This window comes from Vigna angularis, chromosome 4 (assembly GCF_016808095.1).
Source record: "Vigna angularis cultivar LongXiaoDou No.4 chromosome 4, ASM1680809v1, whole genome shotgun sequence".
In the NCBI taxonomy this organism is placed as follows: domain Eukaryota; kingdom Viridiplantae; phylum Streptophyta; class Magnoliopsida; order Fabales; family Fabaceae; genus Vigna; species Vigna angularis.
In genome coordinates, this window is record NC_068973.1 from 7,319,329 (window position 1) to 7,342,260 (window position 22,932).

A 22,932-nucleotide genomic window follows, 5' to 3' on the forward strand; every position below is an offset into this window, starting at 1 on the left:
ATTCCCTACAAAAACTCCTAACCAACACATATTCACTAACGGTATACAACAAACGTTGTTGACCAATAAAATATCTCAACCAACATGCAAACTTTAATAATGATGAACTATGATTTATGTCAAATGCTTCTTTCATATATAGAAAACAAGAAATGTTGTGACTAAAGACAATGTCAAATCACCAAAACCCAATATTTGCTACATTAATAAAGATAACTAGAACCATTAAAAATAACATTGGAGAAGTCATGAACATCCAAGAAAAGTTCATAGAGAGGAGACAAAAGATTGAGACAAGATATGTCATCAACAATAGACAACCAAAATCACTGCAAGAAAAAAAAAAGATGTTATTAATGGATGACAAAGAGGTGCTATAATAAAGGAGAAGACAAAGAGAGGAGATAAGTGGAGGGTGAGAGAAAAGTTTTGTTAAAATGTTAATATTATAACAAATCTTAAATCATTATTTCAAAAAGTCTACATGTGTATACTTTTCATCTAGGAATACCGAATTTTGATATGTCAATATATTGCTTTCATTCTTTTCAAAATTAGTTAAAATAATAAAATTTCTTCCAACATAACTTATGGTCAGATCGTAAGGAAAAAAAAGCCAAATATAAATATTTGATTACAATGGATCATTCCTTACTAAACACAACATTACTCTCCTCAAATTGTGAATTATATGACATGTTTCGAAAGTTACTAAAAAATGCTACATAATCTCAAAATACGAAAAATTGAAGAAAAACATTTACATGAGGAAGTTTTTCCTTTCCTTTTTGTATGAAGCCTCATTTTAGCACAACATCAAGGATAAGAAACATGTTCCAATTCGCAAAATCGTGTTTACAATGAAGAACCTTTGGTTACAACAGTGCAAAGTCTAAGAAGCCAGAGGCTGATCTACCCATCACGGTGACAAACTCATTGAAGCTAATGACACCATCCCCATCTGTGTCAGCTTCTGTGATCATCTCTCTAAGCTCTCTATAGGTAAGGGGTTGACCCATTTTGGCCATTGCCCCTGCTAGTTCTGCGGCTGTTATAAAACCATTTCCGTCACGATCAAAATATTTGAATACCCCAAGCAACATTTCTTGGTTCAATAATATCTTTGCACTTATGTTACGTAATATTGCATCCACCAACTCATCAAACTCCACAAATCCATTTCCATTTGAATCCAAGTTCATTAATAACACATGGATTTGGTCACTTGAAGGCTTTAGCCCTAATGATCGAAGTAGCGCGGCTAGCTCCAAATTGGTTAGGCTACCATCAGAATCTGTGTCAAATTTTTCAAAAATGTCTCTTAATTGGCGAAGTTGATTAACCTTAAGTTTTGACATGTTCTCAATATAATCAACAAAACAACATTGTAAGAGGGATGTGCAATACATGGGTAAAATGTGTCCTTCAAACAAAAGTGCTAACAAAACCAAACAAAATGTTTGGATTGACGTTAGCAATCCAATACTTTTGGACGGTGATAAAAAGACATGAATTCAATATCAAGATGGGGAATCATGCACTAAACACATGAGTTCCACCCTCACAACATTGGGAGAGGTTAATAAGGAAGAAAAGATGAAGGTTCTTATTTTAGTATGATGCGATGAAGTGTCAATGGTTTTGATCCGTTAAGTGATAACGTTCATTTCATTTTAATTTCTTATGGAGACAATCTAGGAATAAAAAACACGTAGTTGGTTTTAGTTATAACAAAACTATTGTATATTGTATTACTTAAGAAGTTTCATTTCTATGTCATCATTCATATGCACGTCTAGTAAAATTATTAATTAACACCATTTATTGGCATCGATGTTATTTTTATCATTGTTTTTCTCATATTTTAAAACTAATCATAATTTTGTTAAAGTAATTTTTTTTAATACCAAATGTAAACAAAACTTGTTTTTAAATGTAACTTATTTTTCTCGTTTTTTCGTTTTGAAGGAGTACATAAAGAAACACATGCTTTGAAAGGAGACATGTCCTAATATGCACAATGCTTAAAAACTAATCATATTGGTTAAATACCATGCATTGATTTTACAAACTAGACTTTTATCTCCTCTATTATTTTAACATATTTATGTATCATGATTTCATTTTACAAAATTAAATTTGAATATATGTACACATAAATAATATATCCAACTTATTTTATAGTTAAATATTATTTTATTTTTATTTAAGAAAGCACCGGTCAGATGGTTGAGCACAAATGGCGGTGGCGAAGGCGCTTTTGGTGGCTTGTTCCTAATTTCGTGGTTTTGAATTCATCTTCGGATCTCCCTTCAACCATCAATTTTTTATTTTACTCCGATAAACCTAAATAGAAAAGAAATCCCTCGATGAAACATTAGCAAAATACATATCAATTAGGAGTGTTTCATCCTACACCTCCAAGATTTCATCCTTCATCTTCAAAAATTCCACTTTTAGCATCTACATATCTAATTTTTTCAAAATTTTATTTTTAACTTTAATAAATATTTTTCCATTTTTTTTTATTAAAAACAATCTTCACTACCTTAATAATAATTTAATTTAATTTAAAATTTAAATATTATTTAAAATAATTTTGTATTTTAATAATTATTAAAATATAATTTATATTATAATAATAGTTATATTAAAAACATAAAAATAAAATAATAATAAATAATAATAAATTTGATTTAATATATTCAAATATATTAAATTATAATAAAATATTAAAATAAATCAAACAATTATTAAATTTTAAATAAAAATGAAAATTTAAAAAAACTTATTTATATATTAAAATCTATAAAATATGTTAATACTTTTACTTTTTATTTAAAATTTAATAAATATTAAACTTAAATAAAAATTATAATATTACTTATTATATTTTTATATTTTAATAATTAATAAAATATAATTTATATTTTTAAAATAGTTTTATTAAGAAAATTGAAAAATAATAACTAAAATAAAAATAAAAATAATACTCAAAATTATATTTAATATATTTAAATATATTAAATTATATTAAAATATTAAATTAAATTGAATAATTATTAAAATTTAAAAAAAAACAAAATTTTGAAAAATTTGTTAATCGGATACAGATATCCGATAAGTTATGAATCGGATATCCATATCTATTAAAGAATGGTTTTTAATTTATATATAAATTTTAATAATTATTTAATTTAATTTAATATTTTAATATAATTTAGTATATTTAAATATTTTATTTAATATAATTTTATTTGTTATTTGATAAATAATTGTTTTAAAATTTTGTTTATTATTTAAATTTTAATAATTATTTAATTTAATTTAATATTTTAATATAATTTATTATATTTGAATATATTAAATATTTTATTTAATATAATTTTACTTTTTTTTATTATTTTTATTTTAATTATTTTATTTTTATATTTTTAATATAATTATTATTATAACATAAATCATATTTTAATAATTATTAAAATATAAAATTATATTAAATAATATTTGAATTTTAAATTTAGTTATTATTAAGGTGGTGCAGAGTCTTTTTTAACAAGAAAAAGAAGAAAATAAAAATATATTTATTAAAATTAAAAATAAAATTTTCTATAAAGTTATAGGTGTAGGATAATGATGAGATGTCAGAAGGTTAAAAGTGGAATTTTTGAAAATGTAGGATGAGATTTTGGAAGTATAGGATGAAACATTCATCAATTAGACTTCTTTATTGTACCGGTTTAGATTGCCCAGGATCCAATTTCTCGTCACGGTTCTCCAATTTGGCAGGTTGAACTCTAATTCCAATTTATTATTTTTATTTCCTTACATATTAGATAAATTTGATTAATAATTTTTATATTTAATATAATTTAGAAAATCATGTTGAAAGTTCATAATTATTAAATAGTATTTGTGATAAGAATTAAGTGGTTATGATTAATCATTATTAATATGTAATCTTCTTATATGAATGCTATTAAAAATTATATAAAATATAATTATGAGTAATAATAATAAGTATTAATTTAAAAATATTTAAAATATAATTGTGAGTAAAATAACTTTAATAAAAAATTTAAAATATTAAAATTGTATTTTATAATGTGAAATCTAAAATGTTAATTTAAATTACCTTTTAAATGAATTGTTAACTGTAGAAATAGTCATCCTAAATTTATGATCTTAAATTTATATAATTTTAATCATTTTTCATAAACATTTTCATATTATATAATTCATTTAACCAAAATCATAAATAAATTAAATATACAAATTAATATTATATTTACACTTATATTAAATATTCACATTTAATCATTAAAGAGGCAAAAAAGAGAAAAGGGAAAAAAATAATAACTTGAAAAAAATCTAGTCAAAAACAAGGATTGAGATTCATCGTTTAAGCAAAAATATCAAGAAATCACTATATACTATAGAACCAAATTTATTTCAAATATTTTATTCAAAAGCACTTTAAAAAATACAAGTTTCAGACAAACTAAATGATGAATACAATCATTGCTCATCCAAATTTAATATATATTTCCTTGCTTAAAACAACATATCAGACATCCTTACAACATTTATATAATAATCTTCTATTGCATTAGGTAGTGAAATTTAAACATATTAAACTTCACAAACGACTATGATTGATTTACACACTCATAATTTGATTATATAGTGAGAGAATATATTATTTAAAAGTTATTTTTATCTTATGTATCTTTTATTGGAGCATTTTTTTTTCAGCCACAATATTTATTACCTTTAAAGGTTTCCCTTATTAAGGACCATCATTTGACATTTCTTATTAACTCTACCTTAAATATATACAATCCGAGTATGTAATTGGTTGATTACCTATACTAGGCCTATCTATGTTCAGGAACATTTTCATGCAACAAAGAAACAGAACACTGGTTTGCTTGCTAACTGTGTTCAAACTTGAATACTCTTTGATGCTCCCGAACTCTGCGATGCTTCAAAACGTGCCGTGAAGCCAACTGTTGTGTGTTTTATTGATCTCTGTCTGACAACATGAACGTATTCTGGGTCAGTCGTTTGCCCATCATTTCGAATCCACAGTATCATCTGATGGAACATGGGGAAGAACCTCATTTGGATTGCAGCATAGGCGAAGTATGGAAGGAGTGAAGCAACAAGCACAAGCAAAGTGAGGAGCCAGTATGATGGTGCTGGTGCACAAGCTTCAATCAACACCTTATAGGCAGTGGTTGATAGAGTGGGGTCCATTGTTCCATACACTATCAGGAATATGTACCAGAAAATAATGCCACCCCATATGAACAAATGCTGAATGTAAGTGAAGTAACTGATGGATAGTGCCATTTGGGAATTCACCACCCACACCACACAAGTGTACATGGTTGCACCAAGAACTTCCAGATCAGCAACTTCCCCTGCTTTGCGGAATGCTTGATTCTCCATTGCGTTGATGCAGAAGAAGAATATTATGGTAGCACTCAATACTCCATTAAATGCCCAACCGAGAATCCGTTTCCAGCTGAACAGCACATTTTGCACACCTTCTTGATATAATAATGGGAACTGAAAGTACAATTCATTAGGAAAGATGTTATGGGGTGAATGTATGCATCAAAGGAAACAAATTTCATCAAACAGAATGGCACAAAGAGCAGCAATCGAATTTAAATTGGTACCTTGAGACATAATCTAGCAGAAACATCCTGGTCAAATACTCCTAAGGCAATTACCGGAAGGGAAGTGAAGAATACGTTATATAGTGAGAGGTACCAATCATTGTATGCAGCTTGCCCTGAGAACGAGGCGTAGATCTCATAGAAGAAGAGGGTAAAGCCAAAGGCAATGTTCTTGTAAAAGAAGTAGCAGATCTGCCAAATGAAAAAAAGGGTTGGTTAAGACAGTTTTACTAATTGAAGGAATGTGTGGTGAGAGTAACAGAATAAAAATGGCAAAACATTTGACTAGAAGACACAACAGACAGGGCTGTTTATGAACTTATGTTACCATGCAACACATGCTTCACAAAATATTCGTTCCAATTAAGGAATATATGCTTGAAGCACTGATATGAACACTAGATTTCTTGTAACTGTTGGAATTAGAGCAGAGTCTTTGTGAATATATTAAATGGAGTAGCCTATGCTTTAACGTATATACTTTGTCAAAGACAAGTTTGTTACCATTGATGAGATTCTTCTGTAACACCAATGTCCATGCACAAGTAGTAAACGCTCTAGAAACCGAAATTGGGCAATGGAAATATCGCTTGACATAACTGCCTGCAAATTTTACAGAAACGAAGGAGAAGAAAAAAAAATTAAGGGTCGTGTTCTTAGGAAGGTAAATCGAAAGAATTTTTGTTGTTGTTGTAAGTAGGACATTTCAGATTTACCTGCATTCCTTCGACACCGTTTATGCCAATCCCAATGTCAGCTTCTTGAAGCATTCCAACATCATTTGCTCCATCACCAATTGCTAGAGTTGTGCTACAAGTTTTAACCTTCACCAGTCTAGTAACCTGTAGTATCATAATAGTAAGACCTTAACAGGTTGAACAAGTTCATATCACCTTAGGAAGAGACAAGCATTGACCCTTACGAGTGCTTTCTGCTTGGGAGATGAACGACAGCATATGACAGATGCACAGCCAACAGCAAGTGCAAGAAAAAGGTCCTTCACATCATCTTCTAGTGCATAAGTAAGAGACTTCCCATCAATGATAAGAGCTAATGCCTCAGAGTTTTCATCATATTCAGAAAGTAATTCCTTTCCTTTCTTTAGTTGAAGAATAACACTTTCCTTGATTGCCTAAAGAATCATAAATCTTCCATCAAAATCATGCATCTAATCATAAAGGACTTTCTAATGCATGTGCCTTGAATTAAATGTCTTGTGCAGGGGATAAAACTGTTATACGTTCTGCTTTCTTTCAATCATATAACATGAAGAAATTAGAGTTGGGGTTTACCGCTGCTGCAGCAGACTTGTCCTCCACTTTCTCCAATGATTTGATTTCTGGAGTGTCTGAACTGATTATAATTTGCTTCATTCCTTGTCTGAGCAAACTACATGCATACCTGCAGTCACACAAAGTTATTCAATCAGTGAGTATCACAAAGGAGAAGTAACAATCTATTGATATACTTTGAACTTACCCAACATTGATTGCTGTCTCCATTTTATCACCAGTCAGAACCCATAGCTTAATTCCTGCCTGAGCTAGCTTGTCGATGCATTCAGGAACCTATATATTACACAAACGGATTCATAAGAACATAGCATAACGAGTAATTACAAGCTTTAATGACAGCATACAAGTTTTAAAGCACACATATTAAGTAGAAAAATTGAAAGCCACTAGCTCTGCTGAATACTCAAGCAGTTTCAGTGTCGCATTAAAAGAAAAGAAATTTGGCCATTGCTTAACATACCCCATTTTGAAGCTTGTCTTCGACCGCAGTAGCACCAAGAAGAATTAACTCCTTCTCAATCATTTCTGATACTTCCTCCACAATTTGCTCTCTATCAGCACTTACTAAGTTGTTGGCCTCCATAAATTCTTTATTGAATGTATTGTACTCTTCTTCACCAAGTTCCCGATATGCAAGTATCAAGGTCCTCAGACCAGCATCAGCATATTCATCAATGTGCTGCTTAGTCTTCTCTTCAAACTCCCTTCCATTCCTTCCAAGACGTTCAAACATGACACTGACAGTAAAAGCCACAATCAAAAAGAAATTTAAGATTTTGAACACCTGAAACATAATGCAAATGTCACTCACCTGGTTTAAGATAACCATGTCCTATCTGTATTCATACTTCAAAACAAAAGTAGGTTATGCTTTGTTTGAAAAAGTGGTTAACCTAAAATGACTAGTCCATTAGGTGGGAAAGCTTCAAGGCTTAAATACCACATCAAATAGCTTATCCAACTCAAGGTTGAACTCCTAACTAGGAATTAAAAATAATGAACAAAATCACAAACCTGTCTGCTCCTTTGCTAAATAGTAGCAATTTCCCCTCATCATCTCTTACAATTACAGACATCCGCTTTCTTGTGCTACTAAACTCTAGTATATTCAAAAGTTTGTAGGACCTGCAAAAGTGAAGTTGTATTCCTTTATGCACAACCTAATCTCCAAGATTAATGTTGAAGGTAAAGGTTAGATATAGGAGAACAAGCACACACACAGAAGGACAAAAACCTCACCTTTCAGTTGTTTTGCCTGATTTGGGATTGAACTCACGCAGTGAGATAGTTGTCTGTGTCCTTTCATAAAACTCAAACCCAAGTTCTCTGGCTGCAACCACAAAAGCTGCCTCATCAGGTGACTCAGCTTCATATGAAACTCTTCCATTTTCTTCATCAATTTCAGGTATTGCAGTATGGCATACAGCCAACAACTGCAGGAACCTGTGGATTACATCGGCATGAGGTTCACTGATCCAATTTCCATTTGTGATCCTCTCATCCATGAAGTTACAACCTTTAACGGAAGACTTTACTTCAGAAGTCTTTGGAACATAGCCATCTTCTGCCAACTCTTCACCTATAGGTAATCCTTTTTGCTTGGCTAGAGCTCTCTCAACTTCTGTAACTCCTTGGCCATAGGCAATCCCAGCAATAGAACACTTGACGAATTCCATAGAGTTGCAAGTCAAAGTTCCTGTTTTATCTGAAAGTATAGTGTCAACTTGGCCAAGTTCTTCATTCAAATTTGAGGTACGAGCATGAGCTGGCCTGTCAGTTTCCTCATAATACATATGCAAATCCTGGTTGATGAAAATGCTTTGAAGAACTTTCACAATTTCAATGGAAACGTACAGAGAAATTGGAATCAAGTAACTATACAACATGAGTGCAGTCAAGAAATGCAGCATTGCTGCAACTGGTGCTTTCTTTGGATCAAAGTAAATTGTGGTATTATCTGGTCTGAGGTACCATCGCATCATAACTCCATTTTCAAGGTCTTCCCTAGTTGCAATCCCGAAGAAAATTGAACCAACGAAAGATATTAAAAATAAGACAAAGAAGAGAAAGTAAATGATTTTATCCATCCGTTTCTCAACTGTGCTTCTCTTGGAAGGAGGTTCTGTTGAATTCTGCATAACCTTTGTGTCATGGCCTGTGAAAATTACCGCACCATAGATAAATTCAGTGTTCCTTAGCTTTGAGTCCCTAAGCAGCAGCTGCTGAGGTGCTAGAGGATACAATTGATCTTCAAGCTCCAAATTGCCTACAAATGAGTACAAATTTGCATTTGGATCTTCGCATTTGATGATAGCCTTGAAATTTTGATAGCTTGAGTCTTCTTGCAGCTTTGATGTTTCTTCAAGTGCTTGTTTAACTTTTAGATTTGTTTCTCCATCAAGATTCATGGTCTCAACATAGCAAATTGCATCATCATAGCTTGATGAAAGTAAGATTAAATCAGCAGGGAAAAATTCATCCTTTTCAACCTTTACTATGTCTCCAACTTTCAAATCCTTCCATTTAGAATAGTCAAAAACACCATCTCCATGGTGCATTTTAACCTTTCTATTATTCATATCTATATCCTGATGAAATCACAAGACTACATTACAGGCCTAACAGTTATTAATAGGAGCGTGAAAAGAGAGCAATCAAAAGAATTGTCCAGAAAGTAAAAGTTCACAAAAACCAACACAATATTACCATTATCTTCTCTCTTTCACAAAATGAGAAATAATCTTTCAAATTATAGTAATTCACATATTGACCTAAATATACTAGGACTTAAGTAAATAAGAAGCTCCTCGGAGGCATTTATACCAGAACTTCAGTATCTGAGTCGCGAATATGTACCCGTTTGAACAGACAAGAGTATCAAAAGTACCAAAATTTTGCATTTATCCACTCACATGTAGATATTCCTAAAATAATTCTCATCGGAATGGGCATGTACTCAGCAATTAAGGCACTTTGCCCCTCACAATTCCCTCACTACAGTAAACCTCACCAGATCCCAAAACCAGTTCTTAAAATAATAAATAATATCTGTCGGCAAAATCAACCATGTTCAATTTGCACAGAGAACAGAACAACTACAGAACAGCATCTTAACCACAATTCTGAACCAAAAGCAGACACAGTCATCAGAACATTACCTGCTTCTTCCTCCTCCAATCCTCAACAGCCTCTTTCCCCATTGTAGCAGCAACCACAACAACAAGAGGAATAACATTGCTGACAGCCGAGTAAGGAGAAACCGGGAAAAAAGACAGAATTGCACAGACAAGAAAGTAAAAATTGGCCACCCTCCTGAATTGCTCAAACAAGGACTTGGGTAGAAAAGTAGCCACTGTATACTTAGTAGTACTCACATAATTGTCACCATAACTCACAAAACTCTCCTCACCCCGTTCTGCCTCGTTGCAGTACACTATCCTTGAGAATCCAGGACCCCCTATAAGTGAATGCTCCCCTTTGAATGAAGCCTTCCCACAAGAGAATGCATGGATTCTGCTGAAATGGCGCCTCTTCCTTCCATTACCACTCATAATTGCAACAACTTTGCCTCTCCAAAAGCTTACAACTTGTACTACAAATTACAGTACATTACAACCTTGAGAATCCTCCAAAAAAGACCAGATTTGCAAAGATCAACTAGTTTCATTCACTTGTCCAATGGCAGGACCCAAACACAGTCCAATAAAGAAAGGAAGAAAGATGGCATTATTGAATCAATAAAATCCAAGGAAAAAGGGGAGCTTTTTATTACAAAGAAGTGGTGAGAGATATAAGATGTTAAGATGTTGAGATGTTGAGATGTTGAGCTAAAAATACACCTGTCCAATAATGATTGGAGCAGACAAGGACAAGTTCAAATCCGTGTAATGATTTGATGAGGCCAGAAAGAACATGTCTGTGTTCGGTTTCAGAAATTGAAAAGAAGAACTTTGTTCTGAAACTGTAACTGAAACAGCATGGAAAATGCTGTTTGTGTTTGTTGGGTTAGTAGCTGAATGGAGAGTGATAGCCCCAGTTTGACTTGTAGCTAAGAAGGAAGAAAAAACTTAAAACGTGCACATGCTGCTATTGGTCTTCCCTGCTAATGAGTTCAAACACTCAACAACTTCAATAAATATACAGAGAGTCTTGCGAACTACAAAGAAAGAATTATATTTATTTCACTAAATTATTCAAAAAAGGTAAATGTGAATCTATTTATAGCTATTTTAATGAGATAATTTTTTTTATAGTTTAGAATAAATGTACTGCTTAGTATTTTTCCTATGGTTTTTTTTGTTTTATCCAGTAATTTTCTTTTGTATTTTTGTTTGAAAATAGGAAGGAAAGAAATAGAAGAAGAAGAAATATAAATAAATTAAAAAATAGAACTAAAAATATGTTTAATTTGATGATAAAAATAAGAAAAGTGAAATTAAATAAACTTCTCTTCGTTTGCTAAATGGATAACAGAGGGGAAATTAAATAATTCTATATGAATTTTTTAGATTCATTAAAATTCCATACAACTCAAAAAATTAAACTATTTATTTTACTTTTTTGATAAGATATTTAATCATTATTTTAAATATTATAAATAACCAGTTTATTTCTATTTAAAATACCAATAAAATGACCAAGAACCTTTCCCTCACTTTCTAACTAATTTAGAGAGAAGGTTATTTGATGCCAAACATAAATCACAATTTCTATTTTCTTTAATATTTATAAACTAATTGCATAATATCATCATACTCAAAGTTTATCATACAAATTATTTATTTTCTTTTAATAAATAAAAATATATTATGAATAAAATATCATCAAACCATAACATGTATGTTTATTAATTATTAGATAACTTTAAATATGTAACACTTACTTTAAATATTTATTTGACTATTTTTTTCATCCAAACAAAATTTTTAAGTTAAAAAAAAGTAATTTAATTAAATTTTTACATCCTATAAATTTGAATATTACTAACAACTACTATATTACGTCATCTTATGATAAAATTCATTGAGAAAATATTTAGATAAAAATAAAAAATATTATAAATATTGAATAGAACAATTCTTTAATAAAATTTCAAATGAAAATAATCAATTTATAAAATATTTAAACTTTAATTAAAAAAAATTAATTTAAAATCAATTTTTTAAATGTGCATTTATTTATTTTTAGTCATTTGACGTTGAACGATAATTAATTATTTTTTTATTTGTCAAAACCTTAAAAAATGGTCTAAAATATGAAATATATTTGCTGACATTCATTACAGAACCGATAACAACTGGAACGCCGTATCAAAAGTTTCTAAACCAAATTAAATGCTAACCACAAAGTTGTTAGAACACCAAACATTCCTTTGATTCGAAATGTAACAAGGCTTCTAGAAATTCCCTTGCCTAGAAGGAAAAACATCCATGAAAGTGGTACACAGAAGTAGGATCATTTCTTATCCAATAAGAGATATTAAAAATGTAAACTTAAATGAACATTAACTAAAATATTGAGAAATGCAATTTTCATTTAATTTAGTTTGACAAACCAAATTTAATTAAGTACAAATATTTCAAACTTATATTAATTTTCTCTTAAAATTGTTAATAATATATTCTTTTGGTTACAAACCTCATCTTTGATGTTAGTATTGTAAAAGTAAGTTAAATTTAGAAACTATTTCTTAGCATAATATCATAAATATTAGTTTGTAAGATAGGTGTGTTAAAAATCTAACATCAATTATATTTTGTCAATTGGGTTAGGATTAAAGTTTATTTTTTGATATGAAAAAATCATCTACTTTAAAAATACACATATTTAGATAAGTTTAATTTTTTATTTAATTTTTATAGTTTTGAATGCATTTTAACTTCTAATTAATAGAGTATTAAAAGCAATTTGAAAGTAATCTATTAATTCTCTTTAATTTTGTGTATTAAATTAACATGAATAAATTTAAATTTTTTCGTCCATCTCTCTCTACCATAAAGAAAAAAATTATTATTTTCTCTTTTCTTTAATTTCACCTCTTTAATCTCTCTTTTTAAAATATCCTCCGTACTTGTCAAGAGAACATGAAACATTTTTATTTAATAAGATTTTTAAATGAAATAAGTTTGTATTTAGTTTATACATTTTTTTTCTTCTTTTTATTTTCTTTATTATTTTGTAATCAATATTATTTTAGATCAAGTAAGAAAAGTTATTATCTTAAATTATTTTATCATATACTAAACTTTTGTTATGTTTGGATATCTTTTTCTAGGTTTGTAGACTTTAATAAAGGTTTAATGTCTCAATAAGTCCCTGTTTTCGTCCCAAATTTGAAATAGGTCCCTGTTATAAATTAAACCTTAAAAAATTTGGGACGAAAATAGGAACCTATTTCAAATTTGGGATGAAAATAAGGACCTATTGGAGACATTAAACCTTAAAAAATTGAATTCACACACGTCACGTCACGCACTCCTTAACGCCGTTTTCTGAAATTGAGGGAAAGGATTTATTTGCATCAAATTAACAAAAATAAGGATCTAATTAAGACTTCAAATATAACAGGGACCTATTTCAAATTTGGGACAAAAATGGGGACCTATTGAAACATTAAACCCTTTAATAAACTTTACTACTTGGATTTGGAAAATTTGTTTTGAAGATAAGCATTGCAGGTAAGAAAAATTATTTTTAATTTTGATGGAAGTGTAAGATAAATGACTTGGATGTGAAAATGACTTTGGTTTCTATATTTTGTTATGTTTAGATATTTTGCTCAAAGTTTCTAGGCTTTAAATAGCTTTTATGTTTGGATCTAGAAAATTTTCTTTGAAGATAGACATTGCAAGTTGTTTATGATGTTGATAGAATTGTAAGATAGATGACTTGATCACTAGACTTTGATTTCTATGTAGAGATTGTGTTTTGATTAAGAATTATTTTAATGTTTGCATTTGAGTGTTTTGTTTAATGAATGATTGTTTCAAAATATTCTAGATTGAATATTATTCTCGAGAAGTTTATATAATGACTAGATTATTCATATTAAGTTATATAGTTCTCTTAAACTAAGTTTTTAATATGGTTTGAGTTATAGAGTTAATTGTTCTATATATAACTTTACTTATGTTAGTGTATAAGTTTGATGTGAAGATAAGTTATATGTTTTGAGTTTGAAGGATCAAGTTGAGTAAAAATGAGTGTAGATGTTTGAACACATCATGGTTTAAATTGATCATTTTGAATTGTTTATAAGTTGTATTATTATAATTTTTTAAAAAAGATATATGAAAAATGATTTGTTCTATTATATGAGTTTGGTTTTTTGATATTTTTGCTTAAGCAAAATTGTTTTGCTCAAGTAAAAGATTTTCATTCAAACGAAAGATTTTAGTTCAGGCGAAAGATTTATCATTCAAGCAAAAATAAAGTTGAAATTCACTTTACTCTCAACCATATTTTCGTCCAAACAAAGGGATTTTCATTTAAGTGAAAATAACACTACAACTCAACTTCTTGATCTGTCATATTTTTTCTCAAACGAACTCATTTTTGCTTAAGCTAAAAAATCTTCTCTTATAGTCTCTTTAATTGATTAACTATGTATGTTTTTATAAATACAAAACGAATATTTTTTTTATATTTGATTTAATTGTAACTTTGTTTAAGTGAGTTATATTGTATGATAACTTTTGTTGACATTGATGGAATATGTATGAAACTAGGATTACACATATGAGATTATATGTTAACCATTATTTTATTTATGTAATAATTATTGACGTCTATGTTATAACACACGTACCTTGCTTAGTTGATGATTTAAGATATCTTGTGATGAAAAGTTGAAAAAAGATTATTTACTGTGATATGTGTAAACTTGAATTGTAATAACTTAATTCATTATTTTTGTATATGTTTATACATTTAATTACTGAGTTTAGATTTTTTAGTTTCTGGCGATGATACCTACTTAATATAAATTTTTTAAAAAATATGAATTAACAGATTGAATATATTTTTTATGTATAGTTATATGTAGTTTATATGATTTTTTTTCTATATTCGTATTTAATTAAAATTTTGAATTATTTATAAATTGTTAATAAAGTTATTTATTTTATATAATTTCTTAGGAATTTAATTGTAATAGCTTATTTTTATATGTTTTATATTTGTTGTTTGTTTAATAACCTACTATATGGATGTACTTTTTACATAAACACATGTAAAGATAGATGAAAAAAATCATTTAGAAAACCATAAAAATTTTATTTTCAAATTTCTTTTATATATATATATATATATATATATATATATATATATATATATATATATATATATTTAAATGTGTTGAAAAATGTATGAGTTGTACAAATTTTCTGATATGTTTATACAACAATTATCCTTCTAGGGTGTTACATGAAATGCATTTCTACTTTTTTATATCTAAGTTATTTTGACTTGTAATATATAAATAAATAATTTATGATAGCATCCAATACTTTTAACAATTTGTTATATATTTATTAATCATTTACCTTTTTATTCAATCAAGGCGGACTCTTAAATTAAAGAAAAAGTAAAATGACATTTAAAAACATTTTCTTAGCAAGAGTTATTTTAAAATGTTTTAATCTATTTTAAAAAAAATTATTATATTATAACATTTTGTAACTTTTACTTCAACATAAAATTTTTATGTTTTATGAGATTAACATTTTCATTAATCACTCATTTAGTTATTGACCTGAATATATAAATTTAAGAGAGAAAATATATATATTTTTTAAATATTTGTGACTGAAAGAAGTCTTATTTTATACCTTAAAATTTATATTTTATTTGTATCAGTATATTTTAATACGTAAAATTTGTAAATTTCAAGTATTGATTTTATGATTTAGTATATGTTTTTTTACAAAAAGAGATACTATAAGATATCGATTTAATCCAAAACAACATATACTATATTAAATTAAACTATTTGACATTTGATATTATTCTTAAATTAGTTTAAACTAAGTTCAAATTTTTATTATTATTGAACTAAAGGACTTTTTCCTACAAAATTTCCACCCATTTATTTTCGAAGTTCATTAAATTAGAGACTAATTATGCTCACCGTACTAGTTCAACGAATTAAATAATAATTTATTCATGACATAGATAACGTATACGCAGTGTGTTCCTTTAAAATTATATATTTAGGTTTAATAGTTTTTTATGTTATTTCTGTAATAAGTTTTTCAATTTATTTTACTACTGAATATTATCAATTTAATTTCATTTTAAGAAATCATGAAATCAATAATAATGATATTATAATAATTATAGGTAAATTATATTATAATAATATATAATTAATTAGACATAATTTATTAACGGAAGAAAACTAATATAAATAAATAATTTCACATTTTAATACCATATTATAAAACTGACTCGAAAATAGTATACTAAATAATTAAAATAAAAATATTAAAAATAATAAAAAGATATTAAAAAGAGGAAAAAAACCTATTAAACTGATTAGTTGTTCTTTTATGTGGAGGATCGTCAAAGGCCCATCTCCTTCCTCTTTATACTTTATAAAAACTGCAAATTACTTTATAAAAAATACTTTATGAACCAATACAAATTTATTAATTTTTATTATAACCATTTTAAAAAATATATTAAATGATTTTAAATTAATTAACAACGAAAGTCATTTACTAAACAAATATTTTTGTTTTTATCAAATATTTAATAATTATTATATTGTAACAAAATATCACACGAATGCCAAAATAGTACTAAGTTGAATTTGAAATCAACTTCAAGAAGTAATATTTTGCTTTGCCGTTCCGTTGGCAAGTTTCCAAACTCCTCCGAGCAATCTATTTTAGGAGGAAATCCAAAGTTAAACAAGTGGAAGAAATTTAAAGAGATGCCAAAAATTTTCAAAATTCATAACGCGTTGTGTTTATTTTATTGTCATTTTTAGTTAATTTAGTCAGATTTTGTTATTGTTACTGTTTTCTTTAAAAAAATTACCAGGGTAAGAAAAAAAATGAAAAAATATATATTTTATAATCGTTACAAAAATCTACCATTAAGTATGAAAAGAAAAAAAATGTTAAAAGAGATAATAAATGTTGTGGAAAAATATTAAAATAATTATAAAAAAATTTATTTCTTTTTGAGTTAAATTAATTTTTTAAAGGTTAACTATATTTTTTATCTATAAAATATAACGGAGTTTTTGAATTCACTTTAATTTTAAAGTTTGATCATTTTTGTTTCCCAAATTTACTAAATGTATGAATATAAGGATGTTGGATTTCTTTTGACGTAGCAAACAACGTTGCCACATTTAGCCAAGTGTGTGATCTCACTAAAAAACAACACTGCAAAGAAATTCATAAATTGATACTATGGAGTGAATAAGTGCTACAATATTTGTTTGTCGTAAAGGGATTCACAATCTTGCTCAGAGGTGGAAACATTTCTTTAAGCCAAGTAGTCCTAATGGGGTCATTGATGCATCTCTCTATTGTGAAAGATCGAAGTTCATAGTCATTGACATCACTTTTTGTGGAGCCAAAGTTAAAAAAGAGAAACGATCAAAACCAACAAATATGTTTTTAAATTGGGGAAATTCGAAAACCTAATTTGGTTATGCTAAGTGGTAGGGGTAATGACATGATGGAGGTTAAGAATTAGAATGAAGGTGTTGTGACCAGGAGGGTGGGTGAGTAAGCAAGTGTTAGAAGAAAATCACAAGTGTACTAGTTCTATGTAGCGAGTAATAAATATAATTATCTTCGTAGGGGCTTGTGGTATGAAAATTCTTGCAATTTTCAACTTAAATAGACAACAAAACTCACAAAAATACAAAGAAATTATTTCTGTATTTTATATCAAACAGTTGGTGTGTAATAGAAATTTAACATAAAGTATATATAATTGTCAAGAGTATATTTCATTCACATATATTCACAAACATCTCAATTCAATATTTAAGTTAAAATCATTTCATAAAAATACTGAAACCATATTCCTAGTGACTTTGAGCTTGTGGTAATTCATCAAGTTCTAATTCTTTGAATCATCAATAAGCAATCATGCATTAAATTCAAAAGTCTTAAGATTACTAATGAATCATGTTCTATCCCTAGATAAAAGCTCCATTAGGTACTCAATTTTAGTTTTAGGTTCAAAAGACATTTTTCAACACCTCAAAAACCATAAATCATGCATGAGTGGCAAAACCAAAGCAAACATTAAACATGAAAATCAAATACTAACATTGAAATGGAAAAATATAAGTATTAACATTACAAATACACAATAAATCAATTTATTACATCTAATATCAACAAATAGGGTTAGCTCTCCATGATGGATAACTTATGGTTATATAGATAGAAGAGATAGAGAGGAAATTAGAACCAAAGAGACGACAAAATCCTTTTTCCAAGGTACTAAGTAGTTGCTCCACGCTCCATTTGCGCCTCGTATTCACATCCACATATCTCATTCATAGTCCATCTTCCTTTCCAAATCCAAAAGGGGAAAAACCTCCATAGATAAAGGAGAAGACTTAAGGAGGAGGGAGAGAACTTCACAACACCCTTAGCAATCTCTAAAAAGTCCTCTTGATCACTCAAAGTGTTTATTTATTATGCAAAATAAGGAATGCATTGAAACCTTCATGAGAAACATGATTAAATATATCATTTTGACATGTTAGTGTTACGACCATTCAACACCATCTCAACACTTCTATGTTAATAAAGATACCTTAAAATAAGAAAACAATCAATCATGAAATCTCAATGAATCCTTTATTCTTTCAAGTCATTAGATTCCTATTCATAAACTTGGAATCTAAAATATAAAACTTATTTTTTTCTCAAATGGAATTTCTTTAACCTTCAAGCAACCAATATTTTTGACTCTTTCTACATTGTGATATTCATTTAACCACACCAAACTTAAAAAATTTCCTTATACTTGTGAGTTCTCATCTTCACACCAAACTTATAATTTTTATCAGGGTTACTATTTCTACATTAAATATTCAGGAATGTATCTCGATTAGTTTTAATGATTTTTAGTTCCAAAGGAATAAAAAAACAATTTTATTGTTTGACTCAAGGACATTGATAAGTGTAAAGAAAATATAAAAAGGCCTTTTTTAACTCATGACTTACAAAAGGAGAAAAGACTTCAATCATATCTTAATACATACATGTATGAAATAATTGCAAAAATTGAACAATACCAACTGCCTGCAAGAAAAACATGGCGAAATTTAATCAACTCACTCAATTTATTTGGACAAACAGTTGAAATTCAACTCATTAATCCTTATTTGTCGTTTCTTAAACAAAAACAATGGTAAAATAATTTATTCTAATAATTAACATAAGAATTTGTGTTGTTACCAAAAAAATCAAATATTGCTTTAATGGGTCAAACAGATGATGGTGATACTGTAGCTTTTGTCTTAGATTTATAATGAAATTAAAAAATATTTTTACTTGTTTTAAGAATACAAGTCATGAGACTCTTGTTGCTCTCATTGACACCATCTACGAGAAGGTGAGGAGGTCGTCTTTCTTTTCTTTCCTGTTGCGATACGGTTCGCCTTAAAGCTGGAGAAAGGGAGGAGCAGTTATTTATGTAATTACGGTTGTTGTTGGCCGTTGTTCCGGTCGAGCACTCTCTTTTCTTTGCTTTGTTCAATAGAGTCTTACCAAACAAGACTGACTTCTAACCAACCCGCAAAGGGTTGTGAAGTTGGACCATGTACGAAAAGATAAAGAAATAGACTAAATTTAATCCTAGTGATAAAGGATAGATGAATGGTTTAACATATATCTTTATGGCAATAATCCCATTTAAGTTGAATATTATTTTATGTGATTGAGCAAAACTCTTCAAAAAAATTATCTAAATTAACAAATTTTTAGAATAATATTTTACTCTTGTTATCAATTCGATTCTTTACTTCATGTTTTTATACTTTTCAGATGCCATTAATTAGTCCTGTCAAAATGGGTTGTATCCCGCAAGTCAATCCAGTCCACCACGGATTTGAGTCAGGTTGGATTTGAAAAAAAATTAATTTTTTGTTAGCCTTTTTTATTATAATGTAGATGGAGATAAAAAAAATGTTTCAAGAGAAAAAATTATCAATATTCAAAACTTATTTGTTCGCCTTTTGTGCTTGTTTTTGGATTATATAATTTTTTTTATTATTTTGAATGGTCTTTGGAGTTTAACATCGTTTTAGAGTGAAATTTATTTAGATTTGAATTAAAAAATATATATAATTTTTTATTTAAAAAAACTTATAATTAAGTGAGTCAGTGAACCAATCCGTTTAATCCACTAACCCGTGGTAGGTCGGACCGATTTGAACTAACCTGTGGTTGGTTCACTAAGTGACCAATCCATAGTGGACCGAACCGGCCCGTTTTGATAACTCTATTAATTTAACCAATTTATATTAAATATGTCGATTCACTATATGTTTAGGTATTTTTTTCTCTTCTTCTTTTTCTCGGATACTCGCACTATTTTTTTTCACTTGTTCATTAGACTAATTATTCTATTTAGTAGATAACACTACTACGAAAAAAGTCCAATGATAATATAGATGATAAAAAATAATATATATTTTTCTTATATATTCCCTCATATGAAATTAATGTGTGATTATTTATTATTCCACCAAACATCAATAATATCTTAGGATTGTCGACACAGGCTCGTCTAGAAGTTATAGGTTTGTCTAGAAATTATAACTCGTGAGAGAATTTGCAAATCTGCCCTTAAAAAAAGCACCGGAATTTGTAACAAGTTCTTAACTTATATTAATTTCTGTTTCAAAGGTGGGTGGAAGATTTACCGTCAAAATTTTTTTTCTATAAGTCTCCTAAAGTTGCATTTGGTGTTTGTTACAAAGTTTTTTTTTAATATTTAATATTTCAACCTCAAACTGTAAGTACATGTCAAAGACACTCTGACACTCAAGTCGGTTATATGTTAATTGGAATAAAGTCTTAAATTTATAATAAATACAATCACCTATCTTCTTACTTTACTTCTATATTTATAGGATTCGAAATAGGTTTTTAATTAGGATTAACCTAATCATGGTCCAAAAACTGATAAATGTGTTTTTGTGTTCAATTTGTAATGTGATCACCTAATAGTTGTTTGACCAAAGTGACTTACTCTTTGGATCGATTGTTTCGTTTGTAGAAAGTAAGTACATATATGAGAATGTTGACCTTCACTTACCTAATACTCATATGAGAACGTTGATCGTTCGACTGATAAGGGATCAGTTAGTCATGTGGTACAATTTGTATAGATTGCCTTGATAATTACTTTAAAAATTACGTCACAAAACAATAGTGGTACTATTTCCTTATTAAATGTATTAAAAATATTTATTAAAAAAGTGAAAAAAATAATATAGCGTAACAAAGAAAGTATAGTATGTTCATAACTTAAAAAAAAACACTTTACTTCTTAAAAAAATAATAAGATGCTTAATAACAATTGTTGCTATTTGTTTGGTAGTGAGAAAATATTGATAAAAGTATTAAAGTGCATTTGCATGATTCGTATAGTTGTGGCAAAATGGGATGCCTTTGCATTAAACTTTACATCGTCTAAAGAAAAAATGTCACTATTTTACACTTTGGCGTTGCATTGATGTCTTGTATGATAAGAAAATGTTAAAATAATGGATGACACATAACGTGCCCATAACATTTTAAAGGTAGAATTAAACCTAATAAAGTTTTGAAAAACAGAATTAAAAAAGATTATAGTTTTAAAGCCAATTATCACGTATAAGATTATCCACTTTGCCGTTTAATGACTTTGTCATTAAAATGTCTCTTTTTGGATCAATAGGTATTGGCTTCTACTTTTAACCCTTGCAACAAAGTTTTTGATGTTTAAGGTTTTGAATTTATTTGTCTTCAACAAATAGTATTGCTGGAGATCTAAATTTTGTTGAGATAGTTTTTCAGAGTCAATTGTATCCTATGTATTATTCCTTTTGGAGTCCAAGACTCTACTCACGTTTTTGTTTTTGAAAAATATTTCAAAAAATTGAAAAAAAAATATGTATTTAAATTATCTTTAATCGTGATTCCTAAATAATTAAAGTATGGAAATGAATTAATATTTTAATATCAAATATGCTAAAATAGAATTATTAAAATGAAAGATGAAATATGTTTTTAATCCATAAATTTGGAAGTAATATTAGAATTTATCTGTTACAAACTTTAATACTTTTTAGTCTTCAAGAAAATGAATGAATGAATATAATTATTTTTAATCAAATTGTATTAAATTTTTTTATATGTTAATCAGGTTAATGTACGAGTTGTTTATATTGTTTATATGTTCAAATGTCAATTTAAAACTTCTTTTAACAAATTAAAAAGAAAAATAATGTTACTAGATTAAAAAATTATATTTATTTATTTTTAAAGTTTAAAAAATAAAGTATATCAAAATTTAAGATAAAAAAAAATTTAATTTTACGTTCAAATTTAAAAACTCAAAACATAAGTAAATCTTCACCTTCAAAATATTATACAATCTAATTCATATAAATGTACTTCAAAATATTATACAATCTAATTGATATAAATATATATGAATAGAATCATCATCACCTTTGTCACTTTCACCACATGAACAAGAGAATACAAAAGAGTGGTGAAAAAACAAAACATTTGGTTACGCATATAGCTTTTGAAAAGGAACACTTGAAGCAAGACTCTCCTACTTTCCTTCCCCACTTAGTTCGGTGCCATGCCAATTACATTGACACTTCATTGCCTTTTACAAAGTTTGAATGACCAAGAAGTTAAAGATAAGGGAAAATGATACCATGTGATGAAAAAGTAGAGAAAATGAATTTA

The 22,932-nt window shown here is 28.1% G+C and overlaps 2 protein-coding genes across 2 annotated transcripts; both read right to left on the minus strand.

Moving 5' to 3' along the window:
- Nucleotides 1–816: 816 nt before the first annotated feature.
- LOC108330179 (probable calcium-binding protein CML15) lies at nucleotides 817–1,358 on the minus strand. Its single transcript, XM_017564685.2, has one exon. The coding sequence runs from the start codon at nucleotides 1,356–1,358 to the stop codon at nucleotides 876–878; it is 483 nt and encodes a 160-aa protein (XP_017420174.2). The 3' UTR covers nucleotides 817–875.
- Nucleotides 1,359–4,577: 3,219 nt separating this feature from the next.
- On the minus strand, nucleotides 4,578–11,069 carry LOC108332022 (putative phospholipid-transporting ATPase 9). The gene is made up of 11 exons (XM_017567107.2): nucleotides 10,141–11,069; nucleotides 8,222–9,570; nucleotides 7,997–8,107; nucleotides 7,443–7,719; nucleotides 7,167–7,255; nucleotides 6,980–7,088; nucleotides 6,610–6,819; nucleotides 6,404–6,529; nucleotides 6,192–6,290; nucleotides 5,688–5,879; nucleotides 4,578–5,574 (listed from the first exon to the last, which is right to left on the minus strand). The coding sequence occupies exons 1-11, from the start codon at nucleotides 10,531–10,533 to the stop codon at nucleotides 4,945–4,947; spliced, it is 3,585 nt and encodes a 1,194-aa protein (XP_017422596.1). The 5' UTR covers nucleotides 10,534–11,069; the 3' UTR covers nucleotides 4,578–4,944.
- Nucleotides 11,070–22,932: the final 11,863 nt, after the last annotated feature.

Excerpts from the sequence above, each read along its gene's own strand:
- LOC108330179 (XM_017564685.2), bottom strand. The coding sequence starts at position 1,358 with ATGTCAAAACTTAAGGTTAATCAACTTCGCCAATTAAGAGACATTTTT.
- LOC108332022 (XM_017567107.2), bottom strand. The coding sequence starts at position 10,533 with ATGAGTGGTAATGGAAGGAAGAGGCGCCATTTCAGCAGAATCCATGCA. Across the intron at positions 5,880-6,191 it reads ACAGAAGAATCTCATCAATG|ATCTGCTACTTCTTTTACAA; the intron begins GTAACAAACTTG and ends TTCATTTGGCAG. Across the intron at positions 5,575-5,687 it reads CTGCTAGATTATGTCTCAAG|TTCCCATTATTATATCAAGA; the intron begins GTACCAATTTAA and ends TTGTACTTTCAG.